The 17290-nt window shown below is 41.9% G+C and overlaps 1 protein-coding gene across 1 annotated transcript in view; it reads right to left on the reverse strand.

Moving 5' to 3' along the window:
- Positions 1-16752, reverse strand: part of OCA2 (oculocutaneous albinism II) — a gene marked incomplete at its 3' end in the record, with an annotated part of 87373 nt that extends 70621 nt beyond the window's left edge. The window contains exon 1 of the mRNA XM_009084916.1: positions 16484-16752. Within this exon, the coding sequence (XP_009083164.1) occupies positions 16484-16752 (269 nt within the window). The remainder of the gene's footprint in view (positions 1-16483) is intronic.
- Between the last annotated feature and the right edge of the window lie 538 nt (positions 16753-17290).

The raw sequence follows: 17290 nt of genomic DNA on the forward strand, positions 1-17290 counted from the left end.
TTCAGGGGATTTTGGATGAAGTGCAAAGAGAGAACTCAACTCCTGCCATTGAGCACCAAACCTGCCCTCTGAGCATATATTCAGGCATTTCCTAATGTGTTAACAGGAGTTAAAGGAAGACTTTGTGGTGGGCACTGATGTTCAGCCATAAGCAACCTTTCAATCCCAAATGCACTACAGCCAAGGACACCAAAAGGAATAAACACCCTACAGGAACCTGAGAAAGAAAAAGATGACACTCATCCTAGTTAGGATGACACTTAAAATAATCACTGTGTCTGACTGGAACCTATGATTTAGCCTTGTATTGAAAAGATTAATCATGCCACACAATGCAATAAGCTTTCACTCCCTATAAAAAGCATACATTTTAAATATCAGCTAATATAATGCCTCATCTGCTGTATGCTACGTCGGGCACACAGCTATCAGGAAGAGCTATTTCTATGACAACAGAAAGCAATAATTCTCACTTCCACAGAAAAGATTTGGTCAGAACTGAAGAAGAGGCAAATGGAAGCATAAGGATTATACAAAAACATCCACAGTTTTGAACAAAACTTACTAAAACTTTCACTATATAAAAAATTAAAAGCAGAATCTCTTCAGGGGAAAAAACTGTTAGCATGCTTCCCTGAATTAGTAATCACTAAAACCATTAAAATTCTGAGGTTGCCTCTTAAACAAAAGTTCAGGAATACCATTGAGCCAAGAGTTTATAATAAATGCAATAACAATTTAAGCAAAGTTTCCTAAAAGAGAATAAGTTCAGAGTAAGAACAGGAGAGGTAATTAATCATGCAGGAGACTACTCACAATGGTATGACTTTCATTTATCATTTCTACATCCTTATAGGTTAAAGTCTAATTTCAGAAGCATCTTCTTCCCTGAATAGAGAACACTGATACATGTACTGAACTAGTTACTCTTTTCATAACTGTAAACTACCATAATGCACAAATGAACTGAAAACCAGAGATTTTAAAAGAACAACAAACCCAAACAAGCACACAAAGAAATCCCCACACTAGCTGTTGACTGCACTCGAAGCACATTCTTCCCCCTGATTTGATATTTGCCAGTTTCTTATAAAGTCCAGTTTTGGAGAGCAGTTACAAACTGTACTAACCAACATCACAGCATTTGGCTCAAACATTTACTGCGTGCTAAGCAGTGTGTGCATAATTCCATCAACATTATGACCTATATGTGCCCACAGAGACACAACTCTCTGTGATGTTGCTCCTCAGTGGTCGCACACCGTGGAGAAACTGCTCTGACTACCCATCTCAAATGAAGTATGGTCAACTGATACAGTCAGACTCGGGGGAACAGACAAAGGCTCCAGAGCTCACAGCTCTAAACAGGCTCCAGAGGTTTTCTGATGGCTGCTTTGTGCAGCTTCACCTAAATCAGCAGATAACCTCCAGCCCCTTTAAAAGCATGCACCATTAAGATGTCAGAAAAATTTAGCAGTGAAAGCATTACTTAATACAGACACATCTTCCCTTTGGCTTTGATAATTTTCTATTAGACAGGACTGTGCAGGATCCCCCAGAGGACTGTGGGGCTGGCACTGCCTGGCAGCAAGACACTCTACAGCCAACTGGCAGCTCTCATCCTGAAAGACATCGAGGTGCTGGAGTGTGTACAAACAAGAGAAAATAAGCTGGTGAAGGGTCCAGAGCACAAGTCTTATGAAGAGCAGCTGAGGGAACTGGGGTTGTTCAGCTTGGAGAAAAGGAGGCTGAGGGGAGACCTTATCTCTCTCTACAAAGACCTGAAAGTTGGTTGTAGTGAGGTGGGGCTTGGGCTCTTCTCCCAGGTAGCAAAGGACAGGACAAGAGGAAAGGGCCTCAAGTTGCTCCAGGGGAGGCTTAGATTGGATATTTGGAAAACTTTCTTCACAGAAAAGGTTGTCATGCATTGGAACAGGCTGCCCAGGGAAGTGTTGTGTCACCACCACTGGAGGTATTTAAAAGAAGTGTAGATGTGGCACTTAGGGCCAAGGTTTAGTGGTGGACTTGGCAGTGCTGGGTTAACAGTTGGACTTGATGATCTTAAGAGTCTTTTCCAACCTAAAAGATTCTATGATTCCAAACTGAGGAGTGTATGCCATGCCAAGACCCCAGGCAATTAAAGAACATGCTTAAGAAAGACGTAGTGAAATGTGTGCTGAGCTTAGCCAAGATGAAAATGGTTCTTTAAACAGGGCACACAGGATAGGATTGCTTCATTCACTTCTGCTGGATTTGGAGAGTGAACGTGTTCTGCAAGGGCAATTTTAAATTCAGAAATAGCTTGGAAAAGAAAGCGCTTCCTGTGGTTCCTTTTTTAAATCAAGTCAGACTTTGTAGGGTAAAAAAAGAAATTTCCAGATATCTCCATGACTTGATAGCTCATTTTCCTCAAGTCTTTGTATCTGTCAGGGAAGATCTGCATCGAGAAGTCTTCAGGAATTGGTTAACAGACCAGGACCTCACTGCAGTGAAGCTAAAAGAAAGGATTTAACTCTTCAGCTGCCCTGAAGCTCCTCTGACTCCACCTGAGAGGACTAAGCTGTTCTTCACACATTTTCCTCTCCCATGGCAGGTCCCCACGAGGTCTGGCTGCCTCGTGGGAGGGATGCAGGAGCAGAGGGTGTACGTGGGTCTGGCAGGGCCATGACCTTCCCCACCAGGGCCTGTCCCACAGCACCCAGTGAGGAGCAGGGACAGGATGGGAACAGGACACACACCAGCCTAGGTCTTCATGACTACCCAGCAGGGCCACAGTGATGGGGCAAGTAAAAAAACCTACCATTTGAAGGAGTGAAAAGTTGCACCGAAAGGCATATCTGTTGTTTCCTCTTCTACATTTTCTGCTTCAGCAAAGGAAATTGGAAAGCTACAGGAGACCACATGGAAAACTGCAGTCTGAAGGAGAAAATACATTTTAGGAGCAGGTGCTGCCAAAAGAGTTTAGCTGTTAGTGACTGCCAGCAAGCTGCAAATTTGAAAAAGGCAGCAGCAGCCAGTGTGGGTAGTGTCCAAATTCCAAAATGCCAGATTCTCTATGGATTACACAGATAACCTGTTAAGAGGCATTATCTGTAAATGCTGCAGGGCTAACAGAAAATGAGTCTGCTGTAGGCAAGCAATTCATCATCATCCCTCAAAGCATGGCTGCACTGGTAATGCTTTAGCATATTCTGCAGGCTTGGCTTTTAAATGCCAGCATGTTCCCTTGGCATTCACAAAGGGCTTTTAGCTTAACCAGATCTGGTGCTAACTGAATTTATGACAAATAAAGGGCATCACACTTTTTTCCTAGTCTATGAGGCAATTTGAAGAAGCTCAAACATTAAGAAAGTGGTCACACCTTAATGATTCGACTTTATATCTGATCAAACTCTCTTAAAGACGCAATGTGGGGCACTTGGAGGATGGAAATACAAAAAGGATAGGTCTGAGAAACAACTGGGTGATGTGATCATCTCTAGAGAAGGTTATTCTTCAAGCATTACAGTGATGTAATGTAGTCTCAACAGTTTGTGAGAACATTTGCTGAAGTATGAAGATTTACTTACGGACTAGCTGAATTTAAGAATGATACAAGAGAAGGAAACACTATTAAAACAAGTTCCCTGACCATTTCCCAGCTGAGGGAACACTTTCATACATGGTGGTGAGACAATCAGTCAGTGTTGACTAGGTATACAAAAAAATCTGCCAACAAGTCCATCCAAACATGACTTCCTCATAACTTCCTAACGAGTAACTTCCAAACAGAGTAATTCCACATCATTTGTCATTGCATTTTACCTTGAGTCATATCAGAGACAAAAATTTTAAAGCACTGAAAATCCTAGAGGAACAAATTAACAAAACCAAACAGAATAAAAAGACAGCTAATAATAATACAATATTTTCTCTTACATTTGAAGAATATTCAATGAAACCATTCAAGAATAAATGCAGTTTTATCTTACAAAGATGGTGCTTTTCTCTGCAATAGTCCTTCACTGAGATCACTGTAACATATCAACACGGAGTTCACAAGCCTCAGGAAACTCATTCCATATCATTGGGTTCTGGTTTGCTACTACACATCTTTTCCTGCTTTGAAAGGCCTTAGGTATCTATAGGTAGCTCAAGGCGACAATGTCAGAGAAGGACCTAACTAATCTGTGTTAACGAGCAGATTTAAACATACACTTTTGATAGGAGGCAAATTTGAGACATGATATCTGAGTCCATAAGCACATGCAATTGAAATTCTCAAAGAAAAATGAAAGAGGAAAGAACTCAACAGCCAACCAAACAAACCAACCCAAACACCAAGGATTATAAATAATGCATTCCAAAGAAACTCGGAGAATTTTATTGCCTCGTGCAGAGTAGCATGCAAATTATATTCAGCAAGTCTCCCCTCACATGGGGAAACTGATCACAAAATCAAAGAAGAATATTGCCATTTCAGTTTCCCTTCTTCCTGATTTAAGCTGTAATCCTTCTCCATGTGAGAACATACTCCTGTGCACTGAAAAGCCAAAAAAAACCAAAATCATGTGTCTCAGGATTCAGAAGAAAATTCCTTTTCCTACATAGCAGATGGCTCTGTTCCAGCAACATCATTGAACTGCACATCATATTTCTTGGCAGCACTTCCTCCCTCCCAGTCACCAGTGTCAGACTCTTTTCCCTCAGACACTGTACAGAATGGAGCAACACACAGAGGTGATTTCCTTTCATGTTTCTCCTGAAATAGCATATTCTTCGGAATAAATGCCATAATATTTCCTATGTGTGTTCTACAAATCAGCACATACCAAACCTAAATAAATCCTGGACATTAATCATAAAAAAACCCAGATAAGATTCTGCTCAGTAACCGTGTGTACAATAACTCTTCACATACACAGGAAAATTTCTGCCATCCAGAAATGAGGTTACATAAATAACACTTCATTCTGTTCTCACACACAAAAAGAAAACAGAAAAGGGAAAGTGTCAGTGCCCCTGACTTAAAAAGAAAGTTCTTCAGCAAGGGATTACCTGCAGCAAAGGGGAAAGCCATGCTGACCTGGCTGCCCATGGCAGCAGCTTCGGTCCCAGCAGAGATGCTGTGGAGCACAGCTAAGGCAGGAGAAATTTCCAAGTGTTTTGATTCTTCAAGCAGATACAGTGGCTGAATAATCTATTAATTTTTCAATCAGAAACACTTGTTAGCATTCTTAGCAGGACTTAAACCCCCAGTATTTTAACTGAAAAAGCAAATCTTGTCATTTCTCACATGTTGGACCAGACACTTACGCAGCTATTTGATTATCAAGTCAACTGGATCAAAAATGGTTACAGCACCTCCACATAAGAGAAGCCTGAAACGTAAGATAAAGTACCAACAAAGCACAGCTGCTCTCATATATTTTTTTCAATAAAACAACTCCAGAAGCTGTTGTTGACGGTCACTGCATCAACAAATGTCTTTTTAATACAGGCTGCATGGACACACTGCAAAAAGGAATTACCCACAGAGTGTGGCATAGCAGGAAAACATAAGGATATTCTGACAAACAGGAAAGGCAAAGGAAAAAAATAAGTGGATACTCTAGACAGCAGAGCAATAAACAAAGTGAAGGGAAAAAAGTAAAAAAGAGACACTAAAATGTCATAATCAGACACTCAAAGCTAATGTAGACACAACCCTTCTGCACCTCAAGAACCAACACAGAATAATGGGTGCTCCTCTACATAAAATAACAGTTTAAAGTCCAAACAACGGACTCATGTTTGAGTCATGGCACTTAGGTTACCATTGCAAAGAAATGTTTTCAAAACAAACAACCAAAAAGGGTTTATGAGCAGCAGAGGTTCATTACACATCGTCACAGAGTAAAAATCATTTTGTACTATTTTAAACTATGGAATGTGAAAATTAATTAGAATATTGGAAACACAAAAGAGGAATTATCTCCTCTGGTACCATTAGGGAAAAGCGTGGGCTGCAGAGAAAAAATGTCATGACACATGGCAGAGCTAAAAGAACAGATTTTAACTCGAGACAAAAGCTTATAGACAAATCTTAAAAAGGGCATTGATCTAGTAAAGAAGAATGGAGTCCATCAATATTTTTTCTTCATTGCAAGAGGTATGGTTATAGTCTCAGCATTGCAGTGCTATTCCAGTTTCTAGATTAATTTATTTTGGTCAAGAACCAAATGCTGCAACCACAATAGGACAAAGTCTGCTCCCACTTGCAACTTTCTGGTTAATGCAGACTAAATGTGATGCAGATCATGACACCCTGAAGACCTTGTTCCTGAAGAGATGGGCAGGATCTTGATGGTTAATATTGCATACAAGTAAATAAATTCCATTTGACATAAGGAAGCCACTGTCAATACTTAATTCTGATGGTCCCAAAGCATTCCATGTCTGACCTAAGTCTTCCCAGGTTCATATAGTTTAGCAAGTATGAAGAACTAGAATCCTCTATTCTCTATCCTATGCTTCTGATGTAGAGTTCAGAATTCTCTATCCTCTATCCTATGCTTCTGATGTAGAGTTCTTGTGTGTTCTGTCTCACAAACATCAGATTTCCAGCTGAGGGAAAGCATGGCAGGTCTAACAACATCAGCTGAGCTCTATCAATACCCATAGGTACAAAGCCTTAGAAGAATCTATTATTCTTCTCTGCCAAGGACATTGCCTCCCTTCTGTTGACAGAACTATAGATTCCAGACCGTGATTAGCACAATACCCATAGGTACAAAGCCTTAGGAGAATCTATCATTCTTCTCTGCCAAGGACATTGCCTCCTGTCAAAATGGACAAGTTGGAATATTTCTGGCAGCGTCACCCTCTTCAATACTGCCACACAAAGAGGTTTACAATGAGTGTTTGTTGCCATTTTAGTTATGGTTAAATAAATAGCTTTCCACACACCATGTTCAAAAGTTTGACTCTGAAACATCACTGCTTCTTACAGTTCTGACTTAGCTTGTTTTGGGGCATATACTACAAGGTGTCAAGTAGATGTGAGCCAAAAACAGTGTCTAAAACGCATAAAATCCATTGTGCCACTTTGTAGAGCATTTGCTTTTGTTGGCCTGCACTGGGAAGCACTGGGAGGCACCATGACAAAGTGGCTTGGCAAAGAAGACATGTGCTGCCAATGGTGCAGCAAAAACTGTGTAGCTATATAATATTACATAGCCCTTCTCTTTTAGCTCACACAATTAAAGACAGAGAAAACAGACAGTTATATAACATTACATGACCCTTCTCTTTTAGCTCACACAATTAAAGACACGTCAGAGAAAACAGAAGGGTATTCCTTGTTACCCTCATTGTGGGTTTACTCTTCCTTTTAGCAGACAGATTCACTAAATTCAGGTTCTTGCTTTTCACTGTAAGAGGTTTACATGATGAACCAGCTGTCAATAGACTCTAAAGAGGATTGCAGGCCACATGTCACTGCTGTGGCTGTAGAGGTACAGTAGCTTCTACCTCTTCTAGAAAGATTAGAAACAAAAGAATATTTGAAACTCCTTTTACTTTTTTATTTTCTCAGCAGCAGAGAAAATAAATTGTGTAAGACCACAGGGGTGGGTGGAAAAGTCACTGTGAAATGTTTACTTACCCTACTCAAGGAGGTATTAATCCAAGATTAGACTTCTTACCATAAATTCCTCAAAAGCATAGTGCTTCCTCCTCAAACATCAAGTGCAAAGCCCTGCCAGACATATCAGCTCAAAGAAACTGCCTGCATGGCCATCTGAGAGAGATGTTTTCATACTCCCCCATGGTCAGAGCTCTGCTCCAGGCAAGGGAGACCTCACTGCTCTGCTCAAGGGTCCCAGGGAGGGAATGGCAGGTGGGCTGTGTCTACTGCCCTTGCTGGCTAGCACAGAAAAGTGAGTAGCTCTGAAAGTGTGAGCAAAGCACAGCTGCTTCTGAGTGAAGCTAATTCACACACAGCACTGACTCAGGAGCTTCAGCTGCACTTCTGAAAACTGTGCCTGGCTGTAATTGCCAATCTGTTTTCTATTTCACCCTGCCCAAAAGAAACCACACAAAACTGTGCAAAGGAAAAAACGTAAAAATCAAATCTCAGACTCAAGTGCATTACTTCTGAACCTCCCCAGCCCTGACAGCCTTGGCTGCAGCTCGTGGTGCTGTCCTTGACTCAGCTCCAAGCTGCTGTGGACAGAGCTCTGGGTGCTCTGGCTGCTGCTGGCCCATCAGGACACTATTGCAGCTGCCCCTGCAGACCCATTAGCCCCTATCAAGCAGAGAATTGCTTGCTTGGTCACTGTCTGGAAGCATTTTGGTGACTCATTTATCAGCTTTTGCTGTATTTCAGAGAGTAAATCACTTGAGCTCCTTATGAACAGCAGATTTTTAAAAGAGCCATATGATTTGCCAGACTACAGACTGTGACCCTAGTTTTTATTTTTAGGGTTTTTTTACTTCACTGGCTAATTTCTTCCATCTGCATTAATCTATTTTTCCATCAGCTACATTCAATTTAACATGAACTTCAGCTATCGAATGTATGACCATCGCTAACCGGGAAATTTTTCCTGCAGTTGTGGAATGATTTCCAGAGCTTCTAACACAAGAGGACAAAACACTCTGGTGCTAATTCGTTCCAATGCAAGAGATATTAAAAGTTTTGGGCAGACTGAAGTATCCCTATCACCAAGCAGAACTATGTTCTAAAACATCTGCTCCGAACGGTAAGCTGTGAAAAGGACAAAAAGGAAGGAAGGAAAGGTTTCTTTCTGTACCCCTTGCAGGGTGGGATTGTTTCACTTTATGAGGAATCATAGCTTTCCGTGGTTTTATCTCGTTAACATGTCTTGATTTTGTTTGGAAACCCAAGCTGTAAGTGCTCATTTGTGTGAGGTGTTGGGGTGAGCAGGGAATGCTGCTAACGAGGCTGGCTGGCTTCAAGGTTTGGGACTCTTTCAACTGCAGCTCGGGTGGGCTTAAGACTTTTTTATCAGATCTGGGGACTGATTGCATCAGAGGCTGGCTCAGAACCACAGCTTTAACTTGCTTTTATCTCCTGCAATCCATAACTCACTGCACCCTGCTCTCTCTGTATTTCACCTTCACCCTATGTCCCTCTCTAGGTGCCTGGAAGTGTTTCCATTCATCCTTCCCACTAATCCTCCTGTCTCTGCATTTTGTAGCTATCTCTCCTTTCAAATGCTTTTCCTTCCACCTGTGCCTCAGAGTCCTTTCCTGTCCCTCAGCAGCAGCTTTCCAGCAGTCTGGGCAGAGGCTGAGGCAATTTTTTGGGTCAAATGCTCAGTCAGTATGAGCTAAGCTAACCAAGCTCTCACCTGACCACCCTGACTATTAGGAAAGGCTGCAAACCTTTCCTCTCCTCTTCCTTCAAGTCCCTATATTTTCAAAAAATAATAGTCACTGGAAGAAGAAGAGGAGGAGATTAAAAAATGCCAGTCAAAAAGAAATTTACTTAGAATATAGAACACCTGAGTTACAGCTGCTGTTTCAATTGATGTTTCATTATTTAAAGTAATACACTGGAAAAGGAAAAGGGAGGGAATAAAGAGTGCCTTGGAGTCTGGGGACATACACTTACCCAAGGGTTTGGTGGTCTGTGTTTCCTATCCTCAGCGCAGAGTGGAGAATGTACATCCACCTCCTGCAGAACATTCAGGCTAAGGGAGCCCCACCAGCATTACCTCCTTTTTGATCAGACCACGAAGCTAAGCTGCTCCTGCCCTGGGCTCTCTTTACCTGTGCTCTGCAGAGAACACAGGTCCCTGCCCCACCTCAGGCTCACTGAGCTTCAGACCTTAAATTTAAGAAGTATAATCTTACTGTCAAACATCAGATTCCTCTCCATGATTCCCTTTCTCAACTATTTTTGGGTTCACTTTCAGGTTTTGCCCTGTTCTCTCCTTCGAGCACAGAGCCTGGGCCCAAGGAGAAGCTGCCAAGTTGTCCTGTGTGCATCCGACGCGGCAGTACGTGTAAGAGCTGAGGATTTCCAGGGCTTTATTTTCCTGCCAGCAAAGACTCAACTGTTCTTCCCCACATAAAATTTTTGCACACCTACATGGCAGAAAAATTGGGACAAAACTGAAATCTTATTCATTAGTAGAATTTGACCACCTGCTAATGCAAAGTTCTGATTTCTGTAAATTATTTAGTGTGTCAGAGCTGCCACCTTCTGATATGCACATCGGCCAGGCGTGAAGCACACAGAACAATCTTGCAATGAAAAACCTTCCTGGAGAGATACTGAGTGTCTGAGTTATTTGCTTCATCTTCCGTGGCTAACTACTCCTCGTGTCAGCTCTTTATGCCCCTGCTCAGCTGGGACTGGCCCTGTGCAGCACATCACTTTGCAAAGTCTGTCTGGGTGGCTTAACCCTTCGACCTGATCATGCAAAGAACCCATTGCTGGCATTAAAAGCCTCCCCCTGTTTGAACAGAGGTTTACACGAGGAAACAGCTGTCCAGCCCCAAAGAGGATCTGCATCTGCTGTGCTCCTGGCATCCTTCCACAGCTGGCCTAAGAGGTCCCACAGACACAAACCCCACATAACCATATTATTATCTATTAGGAAAAGAGCAGCTGCTTGCAAAATTCAACAGTTTTGTGCAATGTCACAGGGACTCAATTGAAATATTTGATCTTTGGAGGTTAGTACACTGCACATTTTTCACTGAGTGCTGAGTTCAGTTTTCAGTCTGACAGTTGGAAAAGTGTGAGGCAGTTAATTACTACTCCTAATTCTTTCAACAGAGCACTTAGAAACAAAAATTAATAATAATGGATTTTTGTTTGCCAAAATGTTCTGTCAGACTCAAAAAGCATTTGAATGTCTACAAGGGTGTGCTGTGGTTTTAGTCTGTCAGTGGCAGAACAGAAATTGGAGTACATGACCGATCTCAAATACTCTGAGTAATTATAAGCAATGAGCACTTAGAGGATGAATAGTACACAGCAACAAAGAAATGAAATGACTTGGAACACAGGGAAACTTATTACGAGTGAGGTCTGTGTCTGTGTGTTTCTTTAACAGTAAAAACTATGTTCAAATCAGTCTTCTGCTGAATACAGCTCTTTTACTCCAATGAAGTAAAACACTTTCCTTAAGTTAGATCATAACAAAGCCTTCCTTCCATTACCACTCCAAGATGCCTTTCTCCCAGGAAATGGGGAACAGCAAATTAGAATGAGGCAGCAAAACCTTGCAATAACTTCACAATTCCACTTCCATTACCACTCCAAGATACCTTTCTCCCAGGAAATGGGGAACAGCAAATTAGAATGAGGCAGCAAAACCTTGCAATAACTTCTGTATTTGCCTATTGTGCATCATGTGGTCGTTCTGTTACACTTCTACCTCTCTAGCTCAAGTTTTACTAGAGCTGCTTATTGCTTCTTTTAACTTTTTGAGGTTTTGAATTCCACTTCCATTACCACTCCAAGATACCTTTCTCCCAGGAAATGGGGAACAGCAAATTAGAATGAGGCAGCAAAACCTTGCAATAACTTCTGTATTTGCCTATTGTGCATCATGTGGTCGTTCTGTTACACTTCTACCTCTCTAGCTCAAGTTTTACTAGAGCTGCTTATTGCTTCTTTTAACTTTTTGAGGTTTTGAATGGTAACATGATATAGTAGGGCCAACAGCAGGCAGCTCTAATCCCAGCAGTCCCATGGCCCTGCACAGGTTGCTCAAGACAAGCTGCTGCAGCCACATCCCTCCATGTAAGCACCAAATGTTTGAGGGATGGTATTGCAAACCAAATGATCCAAGCCAAGTCAATCAGCAAAGTCATGACTTTAAAAGTTCTCCAGTATCGTTTGTTCACTGCGGTGTCAAAGCATTGAAAGATCCTCATGGGGATTCAAAACTCAGAAACATTCCCTGAGGGTAAGACGTGGAAAGACAGGCAGAAGTGCCACCATTCAGGCAGCAAGATCCCCAGCAGTCAGATGAGGAGGATGAAGGTGGCAGTTTGCTGTGAAGTCAGCCATCTATCCTGGACTCTTCTCCAGCATTGGTGTGATTGATATGAAAAACAGAATGATTTCTACACAAACATGCAATTCTGATGTGAAAATGACAGCTCTCCCTTTTGACTGTTGAACAGAAGCTGATCCCACTTTGTTCTAATAGCCAAAGATCAGAACTAGTATTAGAACACACACAAAAAAATGTGTTTTGATCGGTGATGAGAGAGTTTTTTCCTGTCTTTTCCCCTGTCTGAAGAAGCTTTTAAGTCGTCACATAAATTTTACTTATTTAGACAGTAACAGTGTCTTCTTGACATCTAATTCTAAATCTCATAAATGTCTTTTCAAAGTAGCAATACATCAACATAATTAAAAATCAAAATTGAGATTTATAATCACCCATGGCTAAAGGCATAACTTCACTCTGATATTGACTTTTTGCTATGCAATAGCTTATCATCTCCCAGCTTCTCCAGCTAACAGGAAATCCAGTTGCAGCCTTTCCATTCCATTGCTACAAACTGAGACTTCAACAGACATTTTAACTCACTGATCTAGCTGCAAACCAATCTCCCTACTGATCCTGGGACCACAGATCCAGGGCAAAGGAAGAGCTGGAGTTGGTCGACTGTTTTTACTTTCAGTAAGTGAGCTTTACATAATTGAAATGAAGGGACAGGAGAAATGCTGAGAGAAAGAGTTTTGCTTGATGAAACACGAATTCAAGTAGATTCCAAAAAAAATTATATTATTTTTTGTTATCCCATGGATGCATCTTCTCAATGAGGCACAAAGAATTAAGGAAAAATCTTCCAAAGAGTATCATATTAAATGACCATCAAATTTCAGGGCCAAATTCATCCAAATATAACTTCAGTGGAGTAAGGTAAAGTAATTGCTCAAATGGGATTAAGAATGACTATTCATCTCATTTCTATAGATGGCCTTCAATGCACATGAGCTCCTCAGCCAAAAATAGCTAACTTCTCCCCCTTCCTGTGTTTCACAAAGGAGGATTTCAGGTTTGGTTCACTGTAAATCCATGCTGTTAAGTTTTTCCCATGGAAGTAGCACTGATGCTGATGAGACCAAGGGGTCACTTTGGGGTCCACATCCCCTAAGTACAGAGACATGATGGGAGGAAGTAGCCTGTGTCTCAAAGCAGTGTGGAATCTTCCTGCAAGGGAAGGGGCTCAGGAAGGTGACTTGGAGCAATGTCCATGAATGTAAATGTCACTGTCATGTAAAAGAGCCTTATGAAAAAGAGCCTGGTCAATCCATTGTTTAAAGGCCAAGGAAAATGAGATCAATGAAAAATCAAAATCCAGACTTCACTGCCATGTTTCAGTACTTTAAAACCTGCATCTCTGATAGACCAAACTACACCACAGTTCAGTGTAAACATACACAGTCCTCCTCAGAGACACATGCCTACAATTCCCACAGCAAGGTGGGCTGAAGTGTGCTGCTCACAGGAAGGCAGACAGGCTCATTTCTGGGGGAAGGATGCTCTGGAATGACAAGGTCATTGGAGTGACCACTGTGGATGGTCCAGACCTCCTCACACAGAGCTAGAAGAGCCTGAGGCAATGCAGCACAACCTGGAGTCAAAAGGTGCTGCTCTTCAGCATGCAAAGTGCATGAGAAGGCATTTTGGCAGGCAGAGAGCCCCAGACAACATGAGCTCTGACCACAAAATACCTGCAGCACTGGGCTGCAGTCAGATGGAAATGTTCATTCCAGAATGGGGTGGACATCTATGTCCCTAGGGAAAAGTCTCCTCTAAACTCAAGAACACATTCTGAAAGGTAATTTTAGAGACCGAGATAAATCCTATTTTGTTAAATAGGTTCTTTGGAAAGTCTTGTCTCAGTGTACATTTGAACAATTTAGAGAACCTGGGAATCCCATCTGTGAAAGATAATTCAGTAATTTAAGTTAAGCAGATGCATTAAAACAAACCATACAGACATGCCAGTTTAGTGAACCATTTTATAAGAAAAAAATAAAGGATTTGGTCCCCTCCTTTTTTTAATCAGTAGTAGTTTGCCAGCAAAAGAACAATTTACATGAAAAGCTAATTCTCATTCTAATGAAACCAATCAAACAACTTGTGAATCTGCAAAGGTTTATCCATGTTTTTATCTGCATTCTGTTGAGCAGTCCCAATGATTTAAGGGTAATTGCTCATACTAGAGGGCTCATACAGGTCACATCAGTATTTTAACTGCACTTAATGTATATTGGTTACACTATGTGCTAAGAGCCTGATGTGTCTCATTTCCATGCAAAATAAATTTTAAAAAAAAGTAAATACAAATCAGTGTTGTAGGAGCAAGAGGTAAAGATCAACAAGAAAAAATTTTGAGAGAACCTTTCCTGAGCCTTAATATATTGTCATAGAAGAATAGATACTCATCTATCTGCAAGGGAGCACAGAGGTGGCTATTTAATTGTACATCTATTCCTGAATCATGCACAGTGACTACATTTTCCACAGGGAAACAGTCTTAGCAAAGGTGCAGGAAGGTGAGTCCCACCATGAGCTAGTGTGTGTCACCTCTGGCACCTGTGGCCATGGTGACTAAACTGTGGCTCGGAGAGTCACAGCGAGTTGTGCATCGCCAGGACACAAATTCACATCACTCACTGAAAAACAACGGGAAGAGGTTTAGCCAGAAGGGTGAGAGCTGGTCCATGAGAATATAGCTGTGGGGTTTGATCCTGTTACAGGACAGTAAACAGGGCAGTAAATGGTACTGGTGAGCACAGCTGCAGCAAGACAGAGGTGAAATCACAAAAGAAAATCCTTGTCTCCAGGTGCACTCAGTCCTTCCTGTCCCTTCCCTTGCCTTCCTCCAGTCCTCACATATGCACTGTATGTGCCATGCTCTTTCAGAATGTGGCATTAACTCATCCCCTCCACATGTTGAACTCAAGAACTTCTACAAGACTAGATTCTGCCATGTAAAATTCTTAGTCAACACAACAAATCCTCAAAATCTCAAAAAAAATTCTAAAGGATTTATTTATGGGGCTTTGGTGGTGAAGCTGATAATATGATTATTCTTTAATATTTGGAAAGCATAGCTACAATGATTTCCAACTTTCACTCTGGTGTCTGTGAAACCTTGACTGGTTTTGCTAAAGACACATATGCCACACTTACACAGTAAATAAATCAGGGGCACAGGAAAAACCATCCAGATTTTTGCTGTTTGGGTTCCCATTGCCCAGAACAAGGGACTTACCACAGGACCCCAAACCTCCTTTCCTCCCAGTGTAAGAACATTCCCTTCGAAGAGAGATGCAGGGGCATGGACAGAGCTCAGCCCACTCAGCAGAGCAGGATGTGAGCAGCATTGCCAGGTCTGTGGGAGCCCCAGGACTGCACCTTCCACATGACATGAACCACAGAGAACCACAGGATGGGGAGGGAGGGAGGGAAGGAGAGAGAAAAACAGAAAGAAAACTGTTCTTTGGATAAAAATTCTAGCTGACCCAGGATTCTGACCTGCATTACACTTCCGATTCACTTTTATTACATCATTAAATAAATTGTATTTTTATGTAATTTAGTTTTAATTGGTTAAAAAAAAATCTGTTTTAAACATTAAACTGCCTTGAAATCAATCCTCTTCTTTCGTGATTTGTAGCCCTGCAACAAAGGTCTCCAGCACTGTGCTCTGGAAATTGTGCTGGCACTCTACCTCTCCACTACAGTGTAAGCTACTTTGACCAATGCATCCAACCCCAGGGAGCATCTCAAGGCCTGTGCTCTGGAGGAGATTGGATTAGGTACAGAACTTCTCTCACTTTGGGCTCCATCGAGTCACCCCTAAAACTTCTCAAAACTACCTGCAGAAGTCCACCCTGGTTGCTGCTGGTGCAAATCTTGCTCCATCCTGCTACTAAAGGGGTTTAACAAAGTGCAAGTGTGAACAAGAAATGTTCAAAAAGCCACCTGCAACATTTTGGGGGCCATAAAGTATTTCTAAATACTTACAGAATTGCTGATGTTGCATGTGTCACAGCAGGAAGACACTCCTTGAACACTTGCTGTGTGGTGTGTCAGCTGCCACAGTTGCATTATTAGTGCCATTGCAGTGTTTGTGGCCTTAGCTGTAGAGATTCTGGTTACAGTTTTATGGTGAATTTTTCTGAGAGAGGTAAGGGGTGGGACATGAAAACTGCTTTATCTCTGGGTGTTTTCTGACACCAGGTTGGGAAGAAAAACCAATTGCCTAATCTTGAAAACACAGCGAAATTGGCCCATGGTTGCTATTAAAGCTGAGATTAGTTTAAAAATCCAGTGATCCACGACCTCTCCATGGCCATTACAACTGCTCTGATGTCCCATTAAGCTTCTGGTTCTCTATGTGGGTGGGAGAAACAATATCGACTTAATGACCATCTACGTATCTGCTCTGCAAGGAAATGAAAAATAATTTGGATTTGGAGAAAAAATGTTTTGTTTGTCCTTATTCTTACCTTCCCTGCATGGGCACGGGAGTGAAGTCCTTCCCCAGGGCAATGCAGCCATCCTCCCCTATTTCTGGCTGTTCACACAGGGCCTGAGGCTCTCCAAGACTTGCTACCATTCCAGGATACTCTTTCAAGAGCCGCAGCTCATTGCAACTTCTGCTCACTGGTTTGGCTGCCACCTTTGCAGATAAACTGGCTTGATGTGAAGATGTCTGATTCAGCTCCATCTCTTGTAGTCTAGAAATTGTACTGTCATCTTTGCTATCCAAGTACATCTGTCCCTGGGGGGTGTTCTCCTAAGGAAAGTGAAAACAAATCTATTAGGAGGAAATTGGATCGGCTCAATGCTTGCTGCAGTACAAGCGTGTTCAAAATGCCAAGCAGGAGATTTTGTGAATGCATCTTTGGATATTTCTCGTTGGTTTATTTCTACCAGGAACAATTCCAATGTTTTAAACATCTTTGCAACTTCAAAATTGGCCACTATAAGAAGCACTGAAATAGATAAAGACTTGGGTCTACTACTTTTTCCACATCTATCGTGATTTTCTCCCACAAATTTCCCAGCAACTTGCACTGACTTATGCCACAAAATAAGCACAAATTATCTCTGCATCAGTGGCACAAGAGTCTCTGTTCCCAGCTCACAGCAGCACTGATTCACAAACCCACATGGCTTTTCTCCAGCAGCTGTGGTGGCACAGAATCCTCTGCTCCTTCCCCAGCTCTCACACCTCCTCAGACAGCCCTGCCAAGCTGAAGAGCTGCCACAGATGGTGACCTCTCATTAAGCAGAGCAGGTACTTGAGCTTT

The sequence above is a fragment of the Acanthisitta chloris genome, unplaced genomic scaffold, assembly GCF_000695815.1.
Source record: "Acanthisitta chloris isolate BGI_N310 unplaced genomic scaffold, ASM69581v1 scaffold13101, whole genome shotgun sequence".
Classification (NCBI taxonomy): Eukaryota; Metazoa; Chordata; class Aves; order Passeriformes; family Acanthisittidae; genus Acanthisitta; species Acanthisitta chloris.